The sequence below is a fragment of the Aedes aegypti genome, chromosome 3 (genome assembly GCF_002204515.2).
Source record: "Aedes aegypti strain LVP_AGWG chromosome 3, AaegL5.0 Primary Assembly, whole genome shotgun sequence".
In the NCBI taxonomy this organism is placed as follows: domain Eukaryota; kingdom Metazoa; phylum Arthropoda; class Insecta; order Diptera; family Culicidae; genus Aedes; species Aedes aegypti.
This window is the reverse complement of record NC_035109.1, coordinates 3,535,461-3,560,385: the sequence shown is the minus strand read 5'-3', so window position 1 is coordinate 3,560,385 and position 24,925 is coordinate 3,535,461. Positions and strand designations below refer to the sequence as shown.

The 24,925-nt window shown below is 39.5% G+C and overlaps 1 protein-coding gene across 3 annotated transcripts in view; it reads right to left on the bottom strand.

The window, feature by feature from the left end:
* Nucleotides 1-4,981: 4,981 nt before the first annotated feature.
* The window catches only part of LOC5575370 (protein abrupt), a 110,416-nt gene continuing 90,472 nt past the window's right edge, over nucleotides 4,982-24,925 (bottom strand). For all 3 annotated transcript variants that reach the window (XM_021850358.1, XM_021850359.1, XM_021850357.1), the window contains 2 exons: nucleotides 23,464-24,743; nucleotides 4,982-6,964 (listed from right to left, as the gene is read on the bottom strand). In XM_021850358.1, coding sequence (XP_021706050.1) covers nucleotides 6,346-6,964; nucleotides 23,464-24,743 — 1,899 coding nt within the window. In that variant the 3' untranslated portion in view covers nucleotides 4,982-6,345. The remainder of the gene's footprint in view (nucleotides 6,965-23,463; nucleotides 24,744-24,925) is intronic.

Below are 24,925 nucleotides of genomic sequence, written 5' to 3'. Positions count from 1 at the left end.
CTTCAGCTTATCCCACACTTCGACAGCTGATTTAGCGTCCTTCACTAAGGCTAACTGATTGTCCTCGATGTTCAGAATGATCAAGGCCCTCGCCTTTTGATCTTCTCTCGACCACGCCGCAGTCACTGGCATCGGTTTTTCTTCCGAAACCGTATGCCACAGATCGACACTGATCAACAACATTTCGATCTTCACCTTCCACGTTTGATAATTTCGATTATCCAAACGGGCGATAAACATTTTCTCAGCCATTTCAAATTTCTTCGATTTTCTGTTGGCGCACACTGTACTCACGAAGGTACAGCCAACAACACTATCGAACGTACCCGCCGTACAATACACACGCGCCGGCGATACACCACACAGAGTTACTGTTCGATTTCAATCGATCACCACCACGGCTACGGCAACTTTTCGCGGCACAAAATGGCAATGTTCACTTTTCTTCGGCTGCGGGACAAAATGGTGTGCAGTCTAACCGGCACTTTGCGCGTCACTCTAGACTTCCTACCAGACGTATAACGACGACACCAAACACCACTTTCACAGTCCCGGTCGCAGCTGTTTTCTTCACACAGCAGCAGCTCGACCACAAGCCAAAACGAGCGCAATTAAACGATTGGCTCCCACCGACCGGCATCACACAGGAGAATCGTTCGCGAAACAATTTCACACCGCGACTGTTCCGAAGCAAATTCACCGCTTCTTCCACTACACTGGGCCCATAACCCAATGTCATATATAACAGGTCCGGCTCTTAGTATGTGTTTGCTTGTATTAGTCACGAAAAAGATGTAAACAAAACGATCAGCTGATGGTGACGACAAGGCTGCGAAAAATTTTGTTCGCAGCTTTCTCAACGTGACGTCATCTTCGGTTACTTCGTGAACTTTCGGCTCGCCGAAGTTGGCATTGCACAACTACCACTTCAAAACTGATATATTCACAAATACTAATTCGATGTTCGCCCACACCTCTAAATACCCCACATCGCCCATAACCTGTGGGAAGTCTTTGACCACGGAGACCCACCAGGTACACAGTGGTACCGACAAAACCACCGGGGGAATTTCGGTACGCGTACGGGAAGAACACTAGGACACAACAAAGTGCGTTTGCTCGTCGCGGCGGTCGGTTTATTACTAATATTTACAACATAAACAACAAACAACATACATACGAATCACAGGGTTGGCGCAAGGCAATGATGATAAACATCGCAAACATAAACTAGACTGGTCCAAATTACAACAGGAATGACTCGATAGTTGGATTTTCGCTGGTTGGAAAAAATCCAACTAAAAAGCACTTGTCAAGAGAAGATGTCAAACTGACTTTGATGTCTGAGTACCGTCGCATTAAAGTCTCCATATATAGAGCTTAGTGACATTTGAACACACGTAGACTAGCATACGCTCGTCATACACAGTTTGTTTTTGTTTTCCTCAAAGAAACTTGCACACGCTTTCCAGACTCATCAAAATGCATATGGAAATATTACCCAATTTGAAAAATTTATACACGGATTCTGGGTGTTTTTCGAGACTGAGTGCATATTGTTTTCCTCTAAGGTTCACAACTACATCTACACTAGGTCACCCATACCATCGGGCGTTAAAACCACTATAGAATAAATGTGTATGTATATGTGCGTTTCGTGGCGACCCAGGTAACCATTAAGCACTGTTATAAGCGGTATATGGGACGCGTTACAGATTTTCAGTGCCAACAGGCTTTATTTAATTTTTTCAAGTGCTTTTAGACACTGTGACCTTTGAGCACTGAAACAAGCCGTATATGGGTATATAACGCTATACCACAGTGCTTGTAAGTCCTGTGCCTGCAAACAGTATACAACGGCTTCCAATGCTGTTAAGAGGCTAGTGTACATGACGTTTATGCCACCCAAATCAAATTTGGCTTCGTTCAAAACAAATCACAAACGATGATGCAATTTGTGCAGAATGAATTGGTATCGAATAGCAAGAGGATTGTTACTAGGAATGATTAAAAAAAATACGTGTTAGGTGTGGTGCCGTGATCCTGATAATAATTCTAGGCAATCCGGATGATCTCTGGAACAACGGGGCTCCTGGTTAGTAATTCTACTGCATCGAACGAGAAAATCTGAAACTCACGCTTTTCTATCGTTCCAGAGACCGTCCAGATTGCACTGATTGCGATCAGGATTGTGATTCCGGGAAACATGAAATACATTGATTTTTAATGCGCCCAGGGGGTTTTCCAGGAGGCTTCTCAAATTTATAATTCTTTTCACTTTGTTTTTAAGACTTTTGTTTTCGTTTTCGCCAAAATGTAGCAATAAATTGTCCAGGTTAAATCTGGTTAAATTACATGCAATTTATGCCATCAGCATCCACGATGTTTTGCTTTATATACAATGCTGAGCAGGGCAAATCAGAAAAGCATCAATGGAGCAGATAGGAAAGTTGCCGAAATCATCTAGTAATAGTACGAGATGGGAGAACATTATTAGATCGAGCCGCAGTCAATCAACAAAAAAACAACTTGGATGAGACAGAAATAGAAAGAAAGGTACATGAGATGAGCCTATGCATGCTATAAAACATTTGACTTTTACTGTGCGCCCTGTTTTCAAGTTGCCCGTGAGCGAGAGCGTGATAGCACCAACACACGGCGCACAGTAAAAGTCAAAAGAACAAAAGAATTTATGGCACGTACAGAGGCTCATAAACAATTTTTTTTTCCTTTTTTTTCTATTTCCTCCGCCCACGTGCTATAAATTTTTTGACATTTCTCACTTCAGGGACTCGGAACGAGTAGGCCGTTTATCGGCCGAATAATTCGCCAAAAGTGGCTTTTGAGCGGCCCTTAATCACGATATAGTTCCAATTGGCCCTGTTGGTCATGCCTTTAAATCGACTATAGAACTGATTTGGTGCTGATTTTTACGGCTTATTGGTTACTTGGGGATCCACTCTCCAGATGCGGTAGTCTGGGGCATTTTCACCAGCTGTCAGTTGTTCCAACTAACGGGTCGGATTCGCTAGATGGAAGACAGTCATGTTCCAACCAGCGAATCGCTGCTGTAATTGGAAACAAATAAATGACACATTTTTACTGCACTTTAGCGAACAGTGAGAAAATTTGTGTCAATGCTGGTCAAAACTAACGTTTATTCACGCGAGGTAAAATCAGCCTGAAATAGTCAATCAAATTGCTTGATAGTGTTTTTCTTTAATTTGAAATCCAAATTGTTACAACTAATAGAACTTGACTCATCGTTAAACAAATTGAAGTTGAGTTGCAAATAATCGTTCTTTCCTAGATATTTTTATTGGCGTATTTAATTGAAAATTTCATATAATGTTTCAACGAAATCTATATATAAAACTTTAGTGTTCGGACCTTCCTTAGCCGAGTGGTTAAAGTCCGCGACTACAAAGCAACGCCATGCTGAAGGTGTCAGGGTTCGATTCCCGGTCGGTCCAGGATCTTTTCGTAAAGGAAATTTCCTTGACTTCCCTGGGCATAGAGTATCATATCATCGTACCTGCCACACGATATTATGCATCCGGTAGAAATCAAGACCAACACTTATTAAAAATTATTGTTTTCTCGGGCCCTGAACGTCGCAGAAAATATGTGAAAAGTGCGCTGTGTTCATAAAAAATTGTAAGAATGCAGCGCCACACTAAAAAACTGATTTCAAAATGCGGCGAGTTGAGGCGCGTCACGAGTCTCACTGGCGCGATCCGGTTCGGTGGCGGTGTGACAATATACGAATGCGAAAATGGCAACTTTGGCAAAGAAAGCTCTCAGTTACTAACTGTGGAAGTGCTCATAAGAATACTAAACTGAGAAGCCGGCTATGTCCCAGTGGGGACGTTAATGCCAAGAAGAAGAAGAAGAATGTTCGGAATTTGATACAAAACTATACTAAACTTAAAAAAGACACCGACACGTTAATGCTGAAGCGGGAATCGAACCCATGTTGGAGAGCAGGTACATCACACACCCTGCAGTGGAGATGTCTATGGGTAAGAATTGTAGAGGTAGTATTTTAAGTGAATGAATTGTAGATATCTTTGAATAAAAGAGAGGTGGTAGCAATATCAGTCAGTAGCCTGCGGTGTGGAGCGAATAGCCTTATGTTTTGTTAGTCGTTTTATTTCAACAGGTTATGGGCCCAGGAACGCCTGGAGGACGCTGAGGCGGCTTCAATGAGGGACCACGAGGAAGCATCTGGACGAGGAGACATGGCCTAGACGAGGAGGCAGAATCTCAGTGAGGAGGTAGAGCCTGGACGGGAGGTGGCTTGGACGAGGTTTCCAAGAGTTGGAGGCCAAGATGCTGAGAACGAGGCTGAAGGTGCGGATGCTGGCTGATCGGACGACGAGCTTGGAAAAGCTAGAGGAACTCGAGTCAGGAGGAGCTTGGAGAACGGCGCGGTTGACCAAGAGGACGATGGTGCAGATAGCCAGGAGAAGCTCGACTAGGAGGAGTTCAGTAGTTGGAGCTCGGTGCCAGGAGGAGCTTAGTGGACAAGAGAGCTCGAATGGCAGATGACGGCTTGAAGGTTGTGTGATGAGGAGGAGTGTTGGAGAGCAAGTACATCACACACCCTGCACTGGAGATGTCTATGGGAAAGAATTGTAGAGGTAGTATTTTAAGTGAATGAATTGTAGATATCTTTACCCAGACATTGAATAAAAGAGAGGTGATGACGTGGTAGCAATATCAGTCAGTAGCCTGCGGTGTGGAGCGAATAGCCTTGTTTTGTCGTTTTATTTCAACAACCCATACATATCATACCGATTGATTCGATGCGGCTAGATGCTTGGAAACACTAACCGCATGGCCACGAAGCCCATTCTTGGATAACGCTAGACAGCCGTTAATCGCGAGATTTGATAGATTATTTCCGCTTTTTTCATGAGCCTACGCCCTAAAAGGTCTACCCGAATGAACTTTCTTTCTGAATCAATAAATCATTGTCTCTGAAAATGGCAAATCTTCTGATAAAGTTTATTATTACATATATTTTGTGGTTCGTTCAAATTACAATGGTTCTATGAAAACAAAACATTCCTTACAGAGTAAACCGCTTGAGATTAATATTACACATATAGTCAAATGTGTCATCATTAAATTAAGTACAGTTTTAAAAAATATTGCATTCCATTATGGTTAGTTTCACTAACGAGTAAGTAATAGAAACAGTGTGGTGGTAACATTTTAATTGTCTAATAGCTCATCAATCGTTGCCGGAGGAGCGTGTTCGGTCTTTTCGGCCTTCACATAAAAGAAAAATGTTTTTCTTAACAATCGCTTAAAACATAAGAAACAACTAAAAAAATCGTAGACTCAAATGTTCCTACTTGGTATTGTCTTTTTCATGTTTCACATCTTTTTTTTTAAATTATTTATTGTTGTGTTTATTCAGCTTAGATTAACGTTTTTCTTTGGCTTATAAATAAGTAGAATAGTTTTATCTCTTCTGCGTTACTCGCGGTGAAAAAGGCACTGATGCACGAAGATCATACAATTTCATTCAAGGCACAAGTTGCTTAGTCGAAGAAATAATAGGGACAGTTTTGTTTGAGTGTCTTTTACAGGTTTGTCTAGAACAGGTATTTCAGTGTTAAACTAAATTATAATACAAAGGGGGCTGAGGAAAAAGATAGTTGGGTGATTTTTGTCTATTTGATTGAGCAAAATTTTGTTATAATTGTTATGCAAATGACTCGGATTAAAAGAAAGTTAAAATTGGTAGTAACTGCTTTGAAGTTGTTGTTCGGAAAAGTCAATACTTTTCGATCGACTATCACAGCTAGGGAAGTAGATACAAAATCAAAAAATAGAAAATAGAAAACAAAAGGATTTCCATAGGGGATTTGGCTATTTGTTCTTTTTTGTGTGTAAATAACTTACCTACTTAAATTTATTTAATGTCTTTTATAAATGTGGTTCTGCATTTTGTCGGTTCTTGGCAAATCTATGCATAAAACCGATTCTTTATCCTATATTGCGTTTCAATCTTTTTGCAATAGCGTTACCAGATACCATTCCAAATATCACATGCATACATAAATGTTGCCAGTTTCATGTTTTCAGTTCTACCTAATTCCACAAGTCTGTCTATTTATGTTCATGGTGAATGTAGATACAATCAAAAAACGTTTGAAAACCTCTGCCTTTTGAAAATCTATTGAGAAGTGAGATGTTTTCATATGTTGAACATAATAATTCAGAAGAACTGGCAACATTTTCATACATGCGTTCATCAACGTTCTGGGCCTTCAGACCTCTGTTATACTTTTTCAAAACACCTCGATAGAAGAACATTGACTAGGAGGCCATTTATGGCGCAGTTCCAGCAATTGGAGCTGTGGGTTCTTCGGTAATCGATGTTTGACCTTCGTCCATGTTTTCGGGCGATCCGATATTTGCTTTGGCTGCACATTCCGGGATGGTCGGTGACGGTGAGCCGTTAGCACTTTCCGGCAAAGGAGTCGGATGGCTAAGGTCTTTGGGCTGATTAAGCACATCGGGCAATGGTGGTGTGGCCAAGGAAGATGCCAGCGATGTAGGAATCGAAGACGAATTGAATAGCAGAGATTTGGGGGAGAATGCGGATTGCATGGAGGCGGCCTGCTGCAGGAAGGTCGGAATCGAAACTATTGAGTTACCCTGGGAAGTCAGATTTGCCAAAAGTTGGCTGGTGTGGTGTTGTTGCTGCTGTTGTTGGAGCTGTAATTGATTAGATTGATCGGACAGGAACTCCTGCTTGATCATGTGACTCATGGGGCTCTGGTCGTTGAGCATTTCCTGTTTGATCATTTGTCCGAGATTAGCCTTAGAACGCTTTCGTTTTGTATCTGGATCGCATGGGCTTGGCGTTCCCGGGTGACGATATGACACGTGTTTCCTCAAGGCATCCTTACTGCGGGAGACGTGCGAACAGACTGTGCATGCGTACCTGTAAATTTGAGATTAGAAATTGTATGAAATTAAACTACTGAAAAGAAGAGTAATTTTTCGCTCGCTGACTCATCACATTCAGGGCGTTAAGAAATTAAAATGGTTAAAGTGATGAAAAAAAAAAACAAAAGAGATACAAAAAATTTCAAAAAGGTTAATTTAGAGAATCAGACATTCCTTTAATCTTGATTAACTGGTCACTTGCTGGTGGAATACCCTCAAAACATCATTTTTAGAAATCCGGACATCCGGTTCTAGGAATCCAACTTTTAGGATTGCTTTTAGAAATCTTCAAAAAATTTCTTTTAAAATATAATCAAATCAGAACAGTTCAATATTTCTTACGAGATCTTTGAGAAATTTCTCCAGTTTCCATATTAAAAAAAACTCGAAAAGTTCTCTGTAAGGACTGCTGCAAGAATTATTCGAGTTTTTCTGAAGTTTCTACAGGATTAGTTTTCTTGAATTTATTCAGAAATTCATTCTGTTATTGTTATACAAAAACCTTTAGGCAATTTTTCAGTACACCCTTATTCCAGGTATTTTTTTCTGATATTACCAATGTGATTACTCCTGCAATGCTACCAGGAATTCCTCAGGAGATTCTTCTTCCAAAAGTGCCTTTCCCAGATCCTTACCTCATTCATGTTACATAAACAACGACAGAATGTTTTTTTTCACAACACTCCATACATGACTTCAATTTTAATAAATACAATAGATTGTTAATATTTTAATATATACAATATATTGTTATGCATCTTTATCTCTCATGACTAGAGTGCATCTTCCGAAAATCTGAGTGTGCCATTCGTTTTAGACATAATTGACCCGTTTTAGCCTAAAAAAATATTTATATGATGAATGAAAATCTTCAGCAAATATTGGCAAACTTGTCAAAGACGAAGAGCGACTCAAATCAAGATAAATAATATGTAGATAAAAACCGAATTTAATACTATACCATTTAATTCCACTATAGTTTGTATCTTTTGACAAATACGCGTATTTCGACCTTAACTGTAAGGTCGTCTTCAGTGTCGTGTACTAGACTCGACCAAGTCCGGATACGGAGTGCAATTTACCGGAAGACTATTTACCGGAAAACCATTTACCGGAATGAATCATTTACCGAAAAACCCATTACTTGGAAAGACCATTTACCGGTAAATTGTTTCTCTACAATGTTGGCGTTTTTCATTCATTGAAACGATCACCAAAGAAAATGGGCAGGATAGGTTCTGCCTTCAAAATATATGAGCATAGGTAGGACATGTACTACGCACAAAAACACCTGGGTAGGACAGTCCAGGGTTGGGAAAAAATCTGAAATTCACTCTACAGTAGCCAAACAAAGCCAATCACAGTCAGTGAAGCCAGTGAAACTCACGCCCATCGCTGCTGTAGGCAAAGAGCCATGAAAATTGCAAAACACCCGTTGCTAAGGGCAACCCAAAATTACTGTAGAAAAATGTTCTATTTTGCGATTCCGTTGCAAATCAATCAACTTTTCATTGATAAGATGCACAACATAATGGCCTGCTTTTCCTACCAAAAAAAATTGGGGTGGGTAATGTCTATTACATTACCGCGGGGTTGACGTAGAACTACGATGATTAATAATTTGATTTGTCATGTGCATGAATTTGTAAGTGTACTAGTTTTGTGTTGTTATTGATCGGATGAAGTTTTCAGAAGTTAACTCTTTTTAAACTCATTTTGGTAGTCCTGAAAAGAACCATTTGTCGTTCTGTGGTTTCGAGAACCAGTGTATGGTGTTCCAGGAATAATGCCAGATGATTGAATTTGTTTGTTTGGTCGTTGCTTCCTTGTGTTGCTTGGTTGGGTGATCGGTTTCTGGCTCCAGCTGTAGTTCACCAAACTCCTCTAGTAGATTAGATGTTTGATAGCTCGGGTGCTTCGATCGTGATAATCGATTGAATCGGTCCAGTGCTTTGGTCTGTAGCAATATCCATTGCATGAGCATTTAGGCTCTGTACATTGATACTCATCAATATGCAGGCTTGGCCGTTATGATCCAGTATTTCACGCAGTTCGTCTCAAAGCGTCACTAATCGATGATTGCCTAAGCGCTGCAGCTCATTCCTCAAGTCAACCCTTGGAATTGCTGCCTTTGGCGTGATGGAACTGGGAAGAATTGGTAGAGTTTGTCAAAAATAGTCCTTGCAGTGAAGTAACCCGCGACAAACCAACATATACCAATTGCTGATCCTGGCTTTTGTCATAGTCGTACACGACCTCGGGGAAAGTTCCACCTTGCGACTTATGAACAGTTAAAGCACAGGCACTAACCATCGGGAACTGAATGCGTTTGCATTTGATTATGCCGCACAGTTTGAAAGTAAAATAAAAATTCTCTATACAGGAGTGAAATTGGAATTTCAAAACCAAGAGCACAGACAAACAGACGTCACACTCTCATCACTGTCTATCGACCACCTTTTTAACGGTCGATTCAAATATATTGTAGTTGGTCATTCCACCACCCGCAGCGCTCGCATCGTTTTTGTTCGCGTTTGACGTTTACACACTACCGCCATCTGTTGGTCCATCGGCCAAACACAACGATTTTAGCATTGGGCGTGCATGTTTTCTCGACTATGATTTTGATCGCGATTTGTTCTAAGTGTTACGTCTGTTTCTCTGTGCCAAGAGCCTTACATTGGCATGAAATATTTTGAACTCTTATAACTGTTTGCTGGTTTAACGAAATTCCTTGAATGGCACCTCAATTGAAAGACAAGACATCAAAGGGTCATGTCGTTTACTTACTGAATCCCACATACCTGTCCAAATAGTTTAATAACTGTTTTAAAAGAGAACGTTGATTTCAAGCAAATCTATAAATAGGGGTGCTAGAGAAAAATTGACGTCATTTGCTTTCAATTCTCCGCTTCGATCGCATCTCAGCAGGCAACAGATCGTCTTGCTCTGACCGGGCGTGCTTCTCAGGCACAGACATCGACAGCGAGGGACCTCCCCGTTTGTCTTGCTTCGCTCAAATCAAACTGTCAAGCGAGCGAGAGAAGATGCCGTCCGAAGCCAAAGTCATCACCGCTGCCGCCGCCAAGAAGAAGAAGAATATGAAGCAGTCCACAGGAAAATTTGCGGTCGAACTGTGAACACGGTCGGGCAAGTCATTCTCCCTTTGTGCTTCACCGCTTGTTTGCGTTCACCCAGCCATCGTCATCGCCGCCATCATCAGATTTCGACTTAAGCCCGGTGATTCACTACCTGTTACTGTTGTGCGCCATCCATGCCACGAAACTTTCGGTTCGTCGTATAAGCAAATAACTTGTTCAAATTTATACATTTGAGTTGAGGATTCCCCGTTTGACCATGGCAATCAACTGATAACATCCCGCAGTGTTATTTATCTGTAAGAGCATCAAAGCTAACAAAGCCATCGGCCCTTTTCAGGGTCATCAAATTAGTAGAAAAGAGTTAAAAGAGAAATATTTCCGACTTTATATATGACTTCTTATATTCCTAAATCAATTTCACAGCTTCATACAAAATTTCATTTGTCATGAATAATTTATGACTCAACATTTTGAGACTGTAATCGCGGACGCTGCTGCAGTGCCATCGGGGTGAGTGCTCAGCATTCCACAACAATTGTAAAATAGAGTGGCATTTCCAACAGCGTCTTTGATGTTCCATATTTTGTGGGAACACTTTGATTAGCAAAATTATCACATGCAACAAAATTGTGACATATTTAGAATGCTTTTGAAAAGACATTTTCATTGAACAATTGTAATAATTTTGGCACCCATGGATCAGAAATTTACCGTCATAATAAAGAAAACTATTGATTATCAATATCTCTTATTGAATATTTAGTTAATGTCAACCCTTCCAGCAATTCATGTTCGACCAATTTCTCACGCATTAGCATTCTCCGCAATTTTCAAGTAATTCTAAGCCCAACACATTATTGGCACATACCCATTTCCCAGATTGGTCGATCAGAAAGCGAAGAGCACAAAAGGGAGGAGCATCATCTGCTGTGCTGAGGTTATAAAACATGCTTCCTTCGTCGGATTCAGTTTTATTCAAATTCCGCTTTCGAGCTGGTAAGAGCTCCTCCGAACTTGCTCAGCGAGAAGTACCTCGCTGCTAGAAATCTGCTGAGCTGTCATTCTTCAAGCTGCCAATCCAGCATCTGGTCTGTGAAATCGCTCAAGATTTCTAGGTTGACCGATCCGCGCTTCTAGATTTCGCCTCGTGGTAAACTCGTGGTCACAGCATCCAAGCTCAATCGTCCCTTTTCAGGGCCAACATACGTTCATAAAACGGTTTATTGGATGATATTTACTGATTTATCTATAATGGTCTAAATATCGCGGTATACTACAATTTGGTTCACATAATTTACCCCACATAATTACATGAATTTGAGAATTTACCACTGCAGCGCCGTCGGACCGTAATAACATCATGCTACTCAGCATTGTATGGTATTTCTAACAGCATCGTTGATTTATCATATAATGGGGGAACACTTCCTAAATTCTCGAGTATTAAATTGGAAAATGTATTAAAATTGCGACAGATTTTAAATACTGTTCAATAAACTGTTTCCTGACCAATTGTAATAAGCAACTATTGATCTGAAATTTTTCTACATGTTAGTCTATTGCGTTAATCTGAAAAATAGGCTATATGAAATTGATGTCTTGGCAAGGGATGTACAAGATGAGCATTATGTATTAATTTTCCAATTTCCGTACTCGAGAATTTTGGAAGCGGGGGCCGTGATGCTCGGGATGGATTGTCCTCCATGACTGGTCCTGGCTGGAAATATACGTGGGGAGAAACTCGACCCTTTGCTGCAGGAATTTCATTAATAACTCTTTGGTAAAGCAGAAATTTCTGATAAAAGTGAACTTTTTCAAAACAACTCTTATTGATTGGAATATTTACCAACAACTCTTTGTTAAGTAAAATCATCCTTAATAACTCTTTGCTCCATCGCCAAACCTAACCATTTCATTGAATTCATCAAGTACAAGAATATGAATGGTAAGGAGAGGCAGATGGTGTATATTTTGCTGGCGTTACTTTCCAACAGGTCGCCGGTTGGCGCTGACTACTAATCCGTCCACTGAATGATTTTCAGTTGTTGCTTTCGCTCTCTGGTTCCGTTCGCTACTCGCACACTGCTGTGGCTTTCACGCGCTCTTCTTTGCTGCTCCGCTGCTTGATCCGTTCGTTATGCCGTTCGATTTGTGAATGAGCTGGGAGCAGAACAACCAGTGGTTTTATTTGCTCGAGCTTCGTTCACCGATGGCGAGTGGTGGGGCTCTCGCTTGGTTGTTTCGTCACTCCGTTCGCTACTCGCACGCGATTGGTTATTGCTTTCGCGCTATTTTTGTTGATGGTGTGATTCTTCACTGAGAAATAAAAACTGCAACTCTTTTGATTTTTCATGCAAAGTGACCAACTTTGATAAACTATATCTCAGTTATTTATGGACTGATTTGAATGAAATTTTAACAGAATATCAGACATAACTTAAATTTTAACATATGTTTTTGAGTGATTTTTCCAATCACACGTTGGAAAGCAGTAACGGTTTGACTAAAGAGAATTTTTTGACGATTTTTTATGATTGACATAACTAAACATATTGAAGGAATAGCTTCATGGTATCTTCAGAAAAGTTGTAGATTTTGACGAGATGAATAAGTTTGCTGAAGACAGTTTTTGTGTAAGGCTATCAGATTTTAAGATAAAAAGTTTTGAATTTTTCGTCGAAAATTACAGTTTAGTCAAACCGTTATTACTTATAAACTTGTGATTGGAAAAATTTTCAAAAATATATGTTAAAATTCAAGTTTCATCTGATGTTCTGTGAATGTTTCATTCGAAAATATTTCCATAAATAACTGAGATCTAACTTACCAAAGTTGGTCATTTTGTATGGAAAATCGAAAAAGTTGCAAATGCATGCGAATAAGTTGGGGCCTTCCTTAGCCGAGTGGTTAGAGTCCGCGGCTACAAAGCAAAGCCATGCTGAAGGTGTCTGGGTTCGATTCCCGGTCGGTCCAGGATCTTTTCGTAATAGAAATTTTCTTGACTTCCCTGGGCATAGAGTATAATCGTACCTGCCACACGATATACGAATGCAAAAATGGAAACCTTGGCAAAGAAAGCTCTCAGTTAATAACTGTGGAAGTGTCATAAGAACACTAAGCTGAGAAGCAGGCTCTGTCCCAGTGAGGACGTTGATGCCAAGAAGAAGAAGAAGAAGATGTGAATAAGTTCTCTGTTTATTCGACAAACAAGCTTAATATTACATGGGTACACAACAGCAACAGAGTAGCGTACACAGGGATTTAGTTGAAATCTGGAAACGTAGCTCAATCTTGAAATCTTGAGCGATTTCACAAACCAGATTCTGGATTAACAGCTCAGCAGGCTTCTAGCAGCGAGGTACTTCTCGCTAAGCAAGTTCGGAGGAGCTCTTACCAGCTCGAAAGCGGAAATGGAATGAAACTGAATCCAACGAAGGCAGCATGTTTTATAACCTTGGAATAGCAGATGATGCTCCTCCCTTTTGTGCTCTTCGCTTTCTGATCGACCAATCTGGGAAATGAGTATGTGCCAATAATGTGTTTTGCTTGGAATTACTTGAAAATTGCGGAGAATACTAATGCGTGAGAAATTGGTCGAGCATGAATTGTTGGAATGATTGGCATTCCCTAAATATTCAAAACGAGCTATTGATAATTAATAGTGTTCTTTATTATGACGGTAAATTTCTGATCCATGGGTGCTAAAATTATTACAATTGTTCAATGAGAATGTCTTTTCAAAAGCATTCTAAATATGTCGCAATTTTGTCACATGGGATAATTTTCCTAATCAAAGTGTTCCCATAAAATATGGAACATAAAAGGCGCTGTTGGAAAAGCCACTCTATTTTGCAATCGTTGTGAAATGTTGAGCACTCACCCCGACGGCACTGCAGCAGTACAATCTCAAATGGTTGAGTCATAAATTATTCACGACAAATGAAATTTTGTATGAGGCCGTGAAATTGATTTAAGAATACTAGAAGTTATAAATAAAGTCGGAAATATTTCTCTTTTAACTCTTTTCCACAAATTTGATGGCTCTGAAAAGAACCGATGGTTTTGTTAGCTTCGATGTTGTTACGAATAACTGCTCGGACCAGCAAAACTCAGGGGGCTTCTGGTATTTGCTCCTAATGGGATTGCTTCTTGACCACCAATGATGATTTCATCACGAGTCGAAATTTTGAAGCGCGGGTCAACAGCTCCTCGGCCGATGAAATTTGCGGCGGCGATGACGATGGCTGGGTGAACGCAAACAAGCGGTGAACCACAAAGCGAGAATGACTCGCCCGACCGTGTTCACAGTTCGACCGCAATTTCTCCTGTGGACTGCTTCCTCTTCTTCTTCTAGGCGGCGGCAGCGGTGATGGCTTTAGCTTCGGACGGCATCTTCTCTCGCTCGCTCGACAGTTTGATTTGAGCGAAGCAAGACAAACGGGGGCGTCCTTCGCTATCGATGTCTGTGCCTGAGAAGCACGCCCGGTCAGAACAAGCCGATCTGTCGCCTGCTGAGATGCGAGCCAATCGGAGAGTGAAAAGCAAATGATGTCAAATTTTCTCTAGCCACCCCTATTTATAGATTTGCTTGAAATCAACGTTCTCTTTTAAAACAGTTATTAAACTATTTGGACAGGTATGTGGGATTCAGTAAGTAAACGACATGAAGCTTTGATGTCTTGGCTTTCGATTGAGATGCTAATCAAGAAATTTCGTTAAGCCAGCGAAAAGTTATTAACGTTTAAAATATTTCATGCCAACGTAACGCTCTTGGTTTTGAAATTCCAATTTCACTCCTGTATAGAGAAGAGAGACGTACTTCTACGTCAAAATAATGCTGAAAAGTGCTACTTTTCAGCACTGGTTTCGATGCTGAAAAATAGCACTTTTCAGTTCTGTCTGGAAGGCATCACCCAAATATCCCAGTCTATTCTGCTATAGCATCTGATGTGCGATCCAGATGCAAGACTATTGATATTGTCGGCGCGATAAAAAGTTGGAATCGGTTTCACGCCGGAGAGATAACTTCGGAAGTGGTGCATTCGATTCGCACCCGGATGCGTTCTAATGCGCCCTAGGGGTCATGCACAAATTACGTCACGCTCCGAGGGGGGGAGGTGGTCAAGCCAAGCGTGACAAGCCTTACAAAAAATTCGGAGGACTCATACAAAAACGTGACAAAGGAGGGGGGGGGAGGCGGTCAAAAAAGTTGAAATTTAGCGTGACATAATTTGTGTACCATCCCCTACTTCCGAAGCATGGTATTATCCATGGATACTGAGAAAATCAATTTTCGGCTAACTGCATTTTCCAACGATTGGCCGATCTTCCAATACTGGTTTAGGAACGGATCGTCCAGCATTCGTAGCGGTGGCAGCGGAACCCGCTACTCTACGCCCCATCTTACATGTTCTGTCGTCCAATAGGGAATATGGGTCTGTATGGTGTGGACTTGAAAATTTATGACATTCGTAGATACTATGTCGCAGCCTACGCGATTGAAAAATACTGAAATGATACTACACATGGACGTATGTCCACGTGGTTTCTGTTGAAATGTTTGTTTGTGCTTTTGGAAATGATCTTAAACGGCATTATTCGTAATAGCAAAAAATGTTGTATGCAACTCGTTGCAAAACTCGATTTTTTCAGCACTCGTTGTATTTATCCAACTCGGCGAGCCTCGTTGGATAAATGTACAACTCGTACTGAAAAAATCATCATTTTGCAACTTGTTGCATAAATAACTATTTCCCGCTGCATTTCCCGCATTTAGAGCCTTCAATGACACTCATGATTTAGAAAATTCGTTCACCCAACAGAGGCTACTTGATGAGATTCACGTTTTTGAACTACTGTACTGGGAGAGCCACGTGATTTTCGCTAAAATTCAAGCCTACTACTATTACCATTCCCAGCACTGGGACAGTCAAAGGAGTGTCCTACCCACGATTCAACGAAAAAAAAACAAGATCAACAGAATGTATGAAAAATAAATTAAAATATTTATCATCTCTTCAAAATACATACAAACAACGTCGTTCTTATTCTTATGGAGCATGGAAGACACGGTAGGGGTTTTCATGGTAGTCTCATGGCTAGTAAAACGTGACATAGTTTATGCATGACCCCCAAAAGTTCTGGCTTGTGAGAAGAACGATTGAGAGTATCTTTAGTGAAAATCCTGGAAAACTAACTGTAAGAATTACTGCAAGAAAATTGTTTAATCGTTAGAATAACAAATGGAGCAATCCTCTATGGCATCTTGATGATTTTCAGAACAATTTCTATAGAACTCCCAAAGTACAATCTCTAGAAGTTCTTGGTTGGTTCCTAATTGCCGTAGAAATTGCTAGAAGTAGTTCTTAGCTAATTCCTGAAAACTGATTTGATCAACTTCCTACTGATATTTTGTGGCATCATCCATAAAAAGGCTTAGAGCATATTACGACGATTATTGAAAGATTTTTATCTCAAAATTGTTGAAGAAATTCCAGCGAAATATTTTATATTTTATGGAGTTTCTGTTTGATAAAACATTTGGTCAGTTTAGTCTACTTTTGTCAAATTTGTTCAATAAAATTGATTTTAATAGGATATAAATATGAAGGATATTCATATTTACTTAATATGAATGGTAACAAAAACTGATCCAAAGACTGACAACAATGAATGATCCTATAAACAGGACTACTAATATGTTTCTTTTAAGAGACTTGTATCCATTTTAATGCAAGTCTATATTTTAATGGAAGGTCTCTAAAGTATCTATATCAACCAAAATGGTCTCTTAAGTCTCTTTTTGCCTTATTCTGTTGCAAAATTGTACAAGCTTTAAAGAAAAATTCAGAGATTTAAGTGGATTCAACAGGCCCTTCAAGATTTTTGTCTCAGATTCCGCGAGAAAAAACGTCAGGAATCAACATAGTCATTTTATTGAGAATACTTTCAGGGTCTCTTACAGAGGGAGATTTCTTGACCACTTCTCCCAATTTTTTCAACGGATGCTTAGCGGCATTTCTCCTGAATTTATTCCAGGAAATTTTTGAGAGCTTACTACATTTAGTAAATTCCCCATTTTTTTTCAAAACTATTCTAGAACTTCCTCCTAATATTTTTTAACTGATCCTTGAACCGAATTCTCCAGTTATTATTCTTGGATATCTTCCAAAGATTTTAACAAAATTTCTTCCGAGGAAATCCACAAAGGTTTATTCCAGTGTTTGAAAAAATAGCTTAAGGTTTTTCTTTCAAGAAACCCTGCAAGAATTCCTCCGCCTGTTCATGTAGATTCCTTCAAGAATTCGAAATTGAAAATTCCTTGAGGTGTTCTTCGAACAAATTTATTTTTTTCTAAGAATTTTCCAACATTTCATCCAAGTATTACGCCTGCAGTTTTACCGAAAATTACTTTAAAAATTTCTTAAAAATTCCCATGCAATCTTCAAAAGCCGTATGGGCTTCGTGGCCGTGCGGTTAGTGTCGTCAGGCAATGAGCGTATCGTGTCATGGGGTGTGGGTTCGATTCCCGCTGCAGCCATTGAAACTTTTCGTCGGGAATGTTTCTCGGCTGTACCATTGGAGCATGCTTGTCCGTTGTCTAGTGTTAAGTTACAGTCTGTGCAGCTAAATGGCTGAAGACGGTGTCCGTGTCTTTTTTTTTTTTTTAATTTTTACACCCGTTTTTCCAATAAATCCATAGATTTCAGTAGGCCCCACAAAATTCTGTCCAATGTTTTTCGGGAAATTTCTCAAGGAAATGCTGCGGAATCAAACCGAAATTCGATTCATTCTTTTTCGTTTATCTTAGCAAATCATCAAAAAAATCTTCCAGAAATTCCTCAAAGTTCAGGAGTTATTTCAGAGATCCTTGTTCATTAGGGTGACTTCAAAACTTATACAAGTTTTATCAGAGGTTATTCTAGAATTTTCTTTGAAAATACCACACGGATTTATTTTTCAAAAAAAAAAAAAAAAATCCTTGGCATTTCCCTGGAAACGTTCCAAAAAGAATTCATAAAAAATTCAAGATTTGAGAAAATATCAAAGAATTTCTAGATGAATTTCTGTCGAAATCTTAGATGGAATCTCTGGAGGAATCGCAGAACGTATCTTAAAAGAAATCTCTACTAGTAATCTTGTATAAACATGCAAAACAATTTTAAAGGAAATCCCTAGAAATTTCTGGTGAAGTTATTGATTGAATTTTAGAAGACTGGGAATCATGGAGGATCTCCCAAGGAAATAAAATGTTGGAACTTTCTAAAAACATTCCTAAACAATTGAAGGAATTCAGATGATTTTTGAAATATTTTTTGGAGAAATTTTATTTAATGTCTGTGGTTCACCTTGGTAAAATCCTGATTAATTTTTTGAGTTGTCTCAAAAAAAAAAAAATTCTAGGAGATATTCCTTAGGAAAATTCGAGGAGAAATACCTTGTAAAAATATCACTTAAAAACTTTTTTTTAATTTCCGGAGCAATATCTGAACATTTGAGAAAATACCTGAATAAGTTTCTGATGAAATTCCTAGATAAAATCATGAAAAAACACATACAGTAATACTTGTCGTAATGTCACAATGAATTCTGAAATAGAAGTCTTAGACCATAGAGGAATGTCTGCTCTGATGCTATGAACAATCAAACTATTATCTCCTGACTGCTTTCAAGTTTCGTTTTGTTTTCTTGGTTCCTTTTGGGATGTTTTAACGGAAATAGTTTTCAATATAGTCACTGCCAGCCCTGTAAAGTCATTTAGCTGTCTTAGTCTTGTGGTAACGACTGGCATGTAAGTCAGGGGGTTAGAAGCAAAGAGCTGTCAGTGACAAAAACCTAGTTTGAAAAAAATCTACTTTGAAGTTTTTTTTCAGCCTTTTTCAATTTAAACAAGTTGTATGGGAGTCAAAAAAAAAAAAACAAGTCAATCTTCTATGAATTGTGTGATTTTTTCTATTGGGCGAAAAAATCACCTGAGAATATCTCTAGAATGCCTAAAATTTTCATCAACTCAACTCAAAACCGACCAAAATGTCACTTACACCCTTTTTCGTTTGAGTCTAAGAAACATAAGTATTTTGAAAATCCCGATTTTGGCAACATCCCCAATTTGGCAACATAAAAATCACGTTATGTTGCCAAAATCCGTAAGGCACTGTAGTACCAACTGACCCAATGTCTGAGCACTGGAAAAAACCAATTTAGTGATTAAGTGAGAATATAATAAGCTCAAACCGGTGCACATTGGTCCCAAAGCCATATCTAGGTTGATGTAAATGATTGCGCCTAAATCGTCAATTTTATCACGGCGTGTCTGGTGGAACAATATTATCACAAAAAAAAGATCAAAGATATATGAGGTTGTATGTTGTAATAGACAAAACTGTCCTATGTGATTTTCAGGATTTAATGAGTCATAGGGAACTAATTCGTAAAATGTAAATACAGTCGACTCTCCATAACTCGACCACAAACGATCAAAGAAAACTGGTCGCAGTGGTTCATCCCGAACAGAAACAGTAATTCGATATTCCAGGGACCATCGACTTATAGAATTATCGAGTTATGGAATATACTGACACAAAAAATCACAAAACCAAAGCAACAAATTTCTGTATTTGCAATACACAAATGATCACCTCTGTAAGAAAGCAATATTATTTTGTTCATAGTATTTAACAAACTATAATTTGAAAACTTTTTTCTAAATGCTTGAAAAATTATGTTATTTTTACTGACAATATTTTTTTTTTATTTTCATGTTTTTTCAAATTTTATTACAACTTGCATGTATTTATTCATCTCCAAGCAAGAATTCTCGCGAAACATTACTAAAGGACCTATGTACAAATGAGAGATCCTCTTCTCTCTCGTTCTCTTTCGATTATAACAGTGGAATACTAAAGATTTTGGGAAGTTTTTCACTATAGATCGAAAGTCAATTTCCTTGACTAGCGTTTCATACAACAAACGCAACAGAAGAGGTTAATGTGACACAGTTATTAATGAAAGAGAAAGTAAACAAAGAGAGCCTCTCAATGTTGGATAGGTCCTTTAGTAATGTTCCGCGAGAATTAGACCAAGTTTCACAAGATAAGAATGATTTTAAAATAGATATCGAGTTATGGAGAGAAATTAATTTCTAACGTGATATTGAATTGAGGAGATATTGAGTTATACTGCCGTTATACGCATAATTGTCCTATGTTCCAATATATGCTATCGAGAAAAACGCGTTTAAAGATTTTAACACATTTAGGACTCGTATTGACCAGGTGTGTGGTAAATTAAATAAAAATCTTCACAAAAGTATAAAGAATAGCGTGTTTATTAGAGTCAAGAGTTTGTATTATGGGAATAAAGTAAATTTAGCTACGAAATTCAAAGTGGGACTGTTATGCCTAGAAATACGGGGTTTTTGGTGAATTTCTACGCATAACAGTCCCACTGAGAGTAGTGACCAATTATGAGCTAAACATACTGCTGTAGTTGACCGTTCTTACGTATAGATTGTACCAAATGTAGAGGATGTATATCCTCAAAACTATGTTAAGGCACCTAATGAAGGCTCAAGTGACATGTGCCAAACGGAGCCACGTGTGGGGAAGTGAGAAAAAAAAACGATTTAATAGTTTGGGATGGAAAGCAAAGTTTTCTGTATGTGTGATTATGAGAAAATGTATGAGTTAGTGAAAGGAAGAGTGGATGAGTAAGTTAGAGAGTTTATAAGATGTTATAAATTCCTTAATCGACTCTTCCAGCTATAGGCTTGACAGAAACTCATCTGCGAATTCAAGGTTATTCTGCGGAGTAAATATTTAACTCAAAATTCACGACACAAATCTTCACACGATTTTATATTTCTTTGGACTTTGTTTGCAATACATATCATGATATTTGATACATCGCAAATTAAGTTTTAGTACCACCAACATATTTGCAACTTGTACCGAAGAGCCAACTATGCGAAATAACCCAGTATGTGGCCAGGTCATCCTATTCTTCTTTTGACTTGACTTTGACTTCATCAAGTTTGATATGTCGCAAGATAGGCTTAAGACTGCCAATATAATGGCCACTTCCTCTGGGGAACAGAGTATCCAAAACAACCTGGCATGTTATCAAGTCATCCAGAAACCTTTGAATTACCCTTCTTTAGCCTTGATTTGAGAATTTATGAAGTTTGATGTTGCCAGCTAGGTTTCAGAACCGACATTTTAGAGGTCATTTCCCCCCAGGAAACCGGGAATTCAGAACAATCCGACATGTGGTCAAGTCTTTCAAATACATTTGAATCTTGACTTGATTTGCAAATTCATGAAAATTGATATGTCGAAAGCCAGAATTCAGATTCGCCAATATAATGGCCACTTCCACCAGTGAACCGGTATTCGGCCCAACCCAGCATATGGCCAAGTCATCCAAAAACGATCGAACTATTTTTATTTGGACTTGGTTTGCTAAATCATGAAGTTGATTTGTCGCAAGCCATGGACTCGAAATTAAAGTGGTTACTGATTCTTCAAGTGGGATTATTTCAGGGATTATTTTCCTCGTGATGAATCCAAAATTACGGTAAATTTTTAATCAATGACGGCGGTACAAAAAAAAAAATGTAAAAAAATGTGATTGACTTTGAAAATTCAACTTAAATTTTTTGAAAAACGGATGGGAAATAATATTTTGATATTGAATATTTTAATCAAATTTGACGTCAGACTCGCATGAACAACGAATGCATCCCGATAATACAAACACATAAAACAGGTTGTGTAAAACCAACGTGAGAAGATGTTAAAAACGATTTTCCCAAACACCAGCTAATTCAAAACTGACAACTGAATATTTTGTTCAAGATTAGCGCATCGAATTGTATAGTGTGACAGATATGCGTAGAAATACAGTAGTGGGACAGTTATGCGTGGAAATTCAACAATGGGACAAATTTACTTGGATTGCTTTTCATTGAGTTTCCGAACAAAGTTAATTTTTGGTAAGTGTTTTCTAAAACTATACGTAACAATAAACTGTTTGATGACAAAAAGTCAAATTGCATAAAAAGTAACATGGGACAATTATGCGTATAACGGCAGTATAGCAATATCGACTTATGGAGAGCACGATGTATGGGAATTTGAAGGGACCGAAAAATACATCGAGTTATAGAGTATATCGAGTAATAGAATATCGAGTTGTGGAGAGTCGACTGTAAATCAATTCTAGCATATAACTGTTTTGTTTTTTTCTCAGAACACAACCACTTTCTTTTAGAATACAACAACTTTCTTTATCTTTTGTCTGTCTTTCTATCTGGCATTACACACCTATTGTGACAAAGCCTGATTCGCAGATAACTCATTCCAGCAAAAAAAAAACATGACGATCGCATTCATAGACCGTGCTATCAAAAGCTTGATTGGTTCTTACACACAATATACAAATGGATTAATGATTGATTGGCAAAGGATCTCTCAAGTAATAATAACTAAGTGCTCACCAAACACTAAGCTGAGAAGCAGGCTCTATCCCAGCAGAGGTGTAATGCCAGGCACAAGAACAAGAAGAAAATAGATGTAATCCAACCATGTAAAGGAACAGTTATATGCTTGGAACGATATACTTTTCCAGTGCGAATAAGTGTCCAACTGTCGAACCTCCAGCACCTCAACTCAAATAAGTGTCCTATGGCTCATTAAATCCTGAAAAAAAAACATAGGACAGTTTTATCGTTTATAAAATTAGACCAAATATAACTTTATTTTATAAACTAGTATTTCAAATAGAAGCTTTCATCGAGCTTCTTCTTCTTCTTTCTGGCGTTACGTCCCCACTGGGACAGAGCCTGCTTCTCAGCTTATGAGCACTTCCACAGTTATTAACTGAGAGCTTACTATGCCAATGACCATTTTTGCATGTGTATATCGTGTGGCAGGTACGAAGATACTCTATGCCCTGGGAAGTCGAGAAAATTTCCAACCCGAAAAGATCCTCGACCGGTGGGATTCGAACCCACGACCCTCAATTTGGTCTTGCTGAATAGCTGCGCGTTTACCGCTACGGCTATCTGGGCCCTATCGAGCTAAAGAGGAATAAAACTGTCGATCCTCTCTTCATTGAATAAAGGTGACAAGATACAAGTCTGTCAGCAGTTTTCATCTCAGGATGCAAAACTGCATCGCTGCCAAGCGGTTTGAAGTGAAAAAATGCAGACAAGCTTGCATCTTGTCACTTTTATTCACAGAAGAGATGATCGATGAAGAGAAATCAGTCATGCGACTTACGCCCTTATTCTAGCACCCGCTTGAATTGGGATTTTTTCGCGACCCACCAAAGACGGGCTCGCTACCCACAGTTTGGGAAACTATGTATTGGATTTCCCTAAACTAGCACTCACCTGACGTTCTGATGCGTCTCCAGGTGCACCCGCAAATTGTACTGATTGCTGAGCTGCTTGTTGCAGATGAAACACGTGGCGTACAGTTTGGTGGGCGGTTTCTGCGTCGGCGTTCCACTGGGTGATCCACCCAAGTGATGTCCAGCGGCGGCGGCCGCTTTCAGCATACTGTTGGCAGCGCTCAGGGACGAAGCTCCCACAATGTCCATCGCCATGGAAGGTGTTATCGTGGTTGCAGTTGTACCGGAGCACACTGAAGAAGAAATGGGTGACATCGTGCCACTTCCGCCACCGTGGTTTAAAAGGGCCCCTGCCCCACCCCCAGAGCACGGGTGGGCCGGATCAGGTAGAATCAGATTTTCCGGCGTTTTCGAAGCGGATTCGTTTGTGAGAAAATGGTGCGCCAGAAAGGACTGTTGCTGATTGCTCACCGGTGTAACGGTTGGGGGTTTGCTGAAAAAATGTAGCTGCGAAAGTGACTGCGAGCTCGGTGGGAATTTCAGGGATTGCAGCAAATGCTTGTTGAAGGATGCTGCCGCGGCGGCAGCGGCTGCGGCAGCGGCAGCCGTAGCTGAAGTTTGTGTTCGAAGATTCTCTGCGATTTTGTCGATTTTCTTTCGCTTGCTGTCTTGGCTGGTGGATTTCTTGACAGAACAAGTGTTCAGGGACCGCTGTTCGTCCGGATTGCTGGAAGGTGTCGATGGTGTGGAATCGTGTTGCGCTTGGTGAAGCTGAGCAACATCGAGATTAAATTTAGGATCTCCACCAGTGGCAGTCGATTCCGAATCGTTTTTTGTCGCACTCGGCCTCTCTCCCTGGCCCTGGTTAAGGCCGGTGCCGTGACTGGTGGTACTGTTGTTCTTATTATTAGCATCGACAGATTGTCGATCTTCTAAGCAGTTGCTGTTGGCTTTGCTGGGACCATTATTGCTGCCACTTTTGTTGTCTCTATTTATAGTTTCACCTTCCTCATTCATCTTCCATAGCGCTTCGTTTGGCATCATATCACACTTCTGCGGAAGAAATCGTGAAAATGGGTCCGTCGATTTACTCGAGCCGTTGTTGCTGTTGGTATTATTTCCATTATTGTTGCTGCTGTTGTTGGCGTTGTTGTGTGTCGCCAAGTTGAGTGCTTGCGGGAAAAGTGGCGAATGGAAATTGAAGGGTCGTGGAAAGTAGGAATCACCTGGGGATTCCATTTTGATGCCCTGGTAGGGCGATGGAATTTCTGACTCCCGCGAAGAAGCCTCAGTCGTTGGGGTGCTGGATTTTTGCGAATTCTGAGAATGAGAGCACGTGAAATAAATACGAAATCAATAAATTCATCTCATTATTTGTTTCATTTAGGTAGGGTACCAATAGTGGAGGTCCTAAGAAAACACAACCATAATTAGCCATGCCTTACAACCCGAGACTAAAGTAAACTAAGAAGTTGATTTAATTACCAAAAATGAGTACGAGT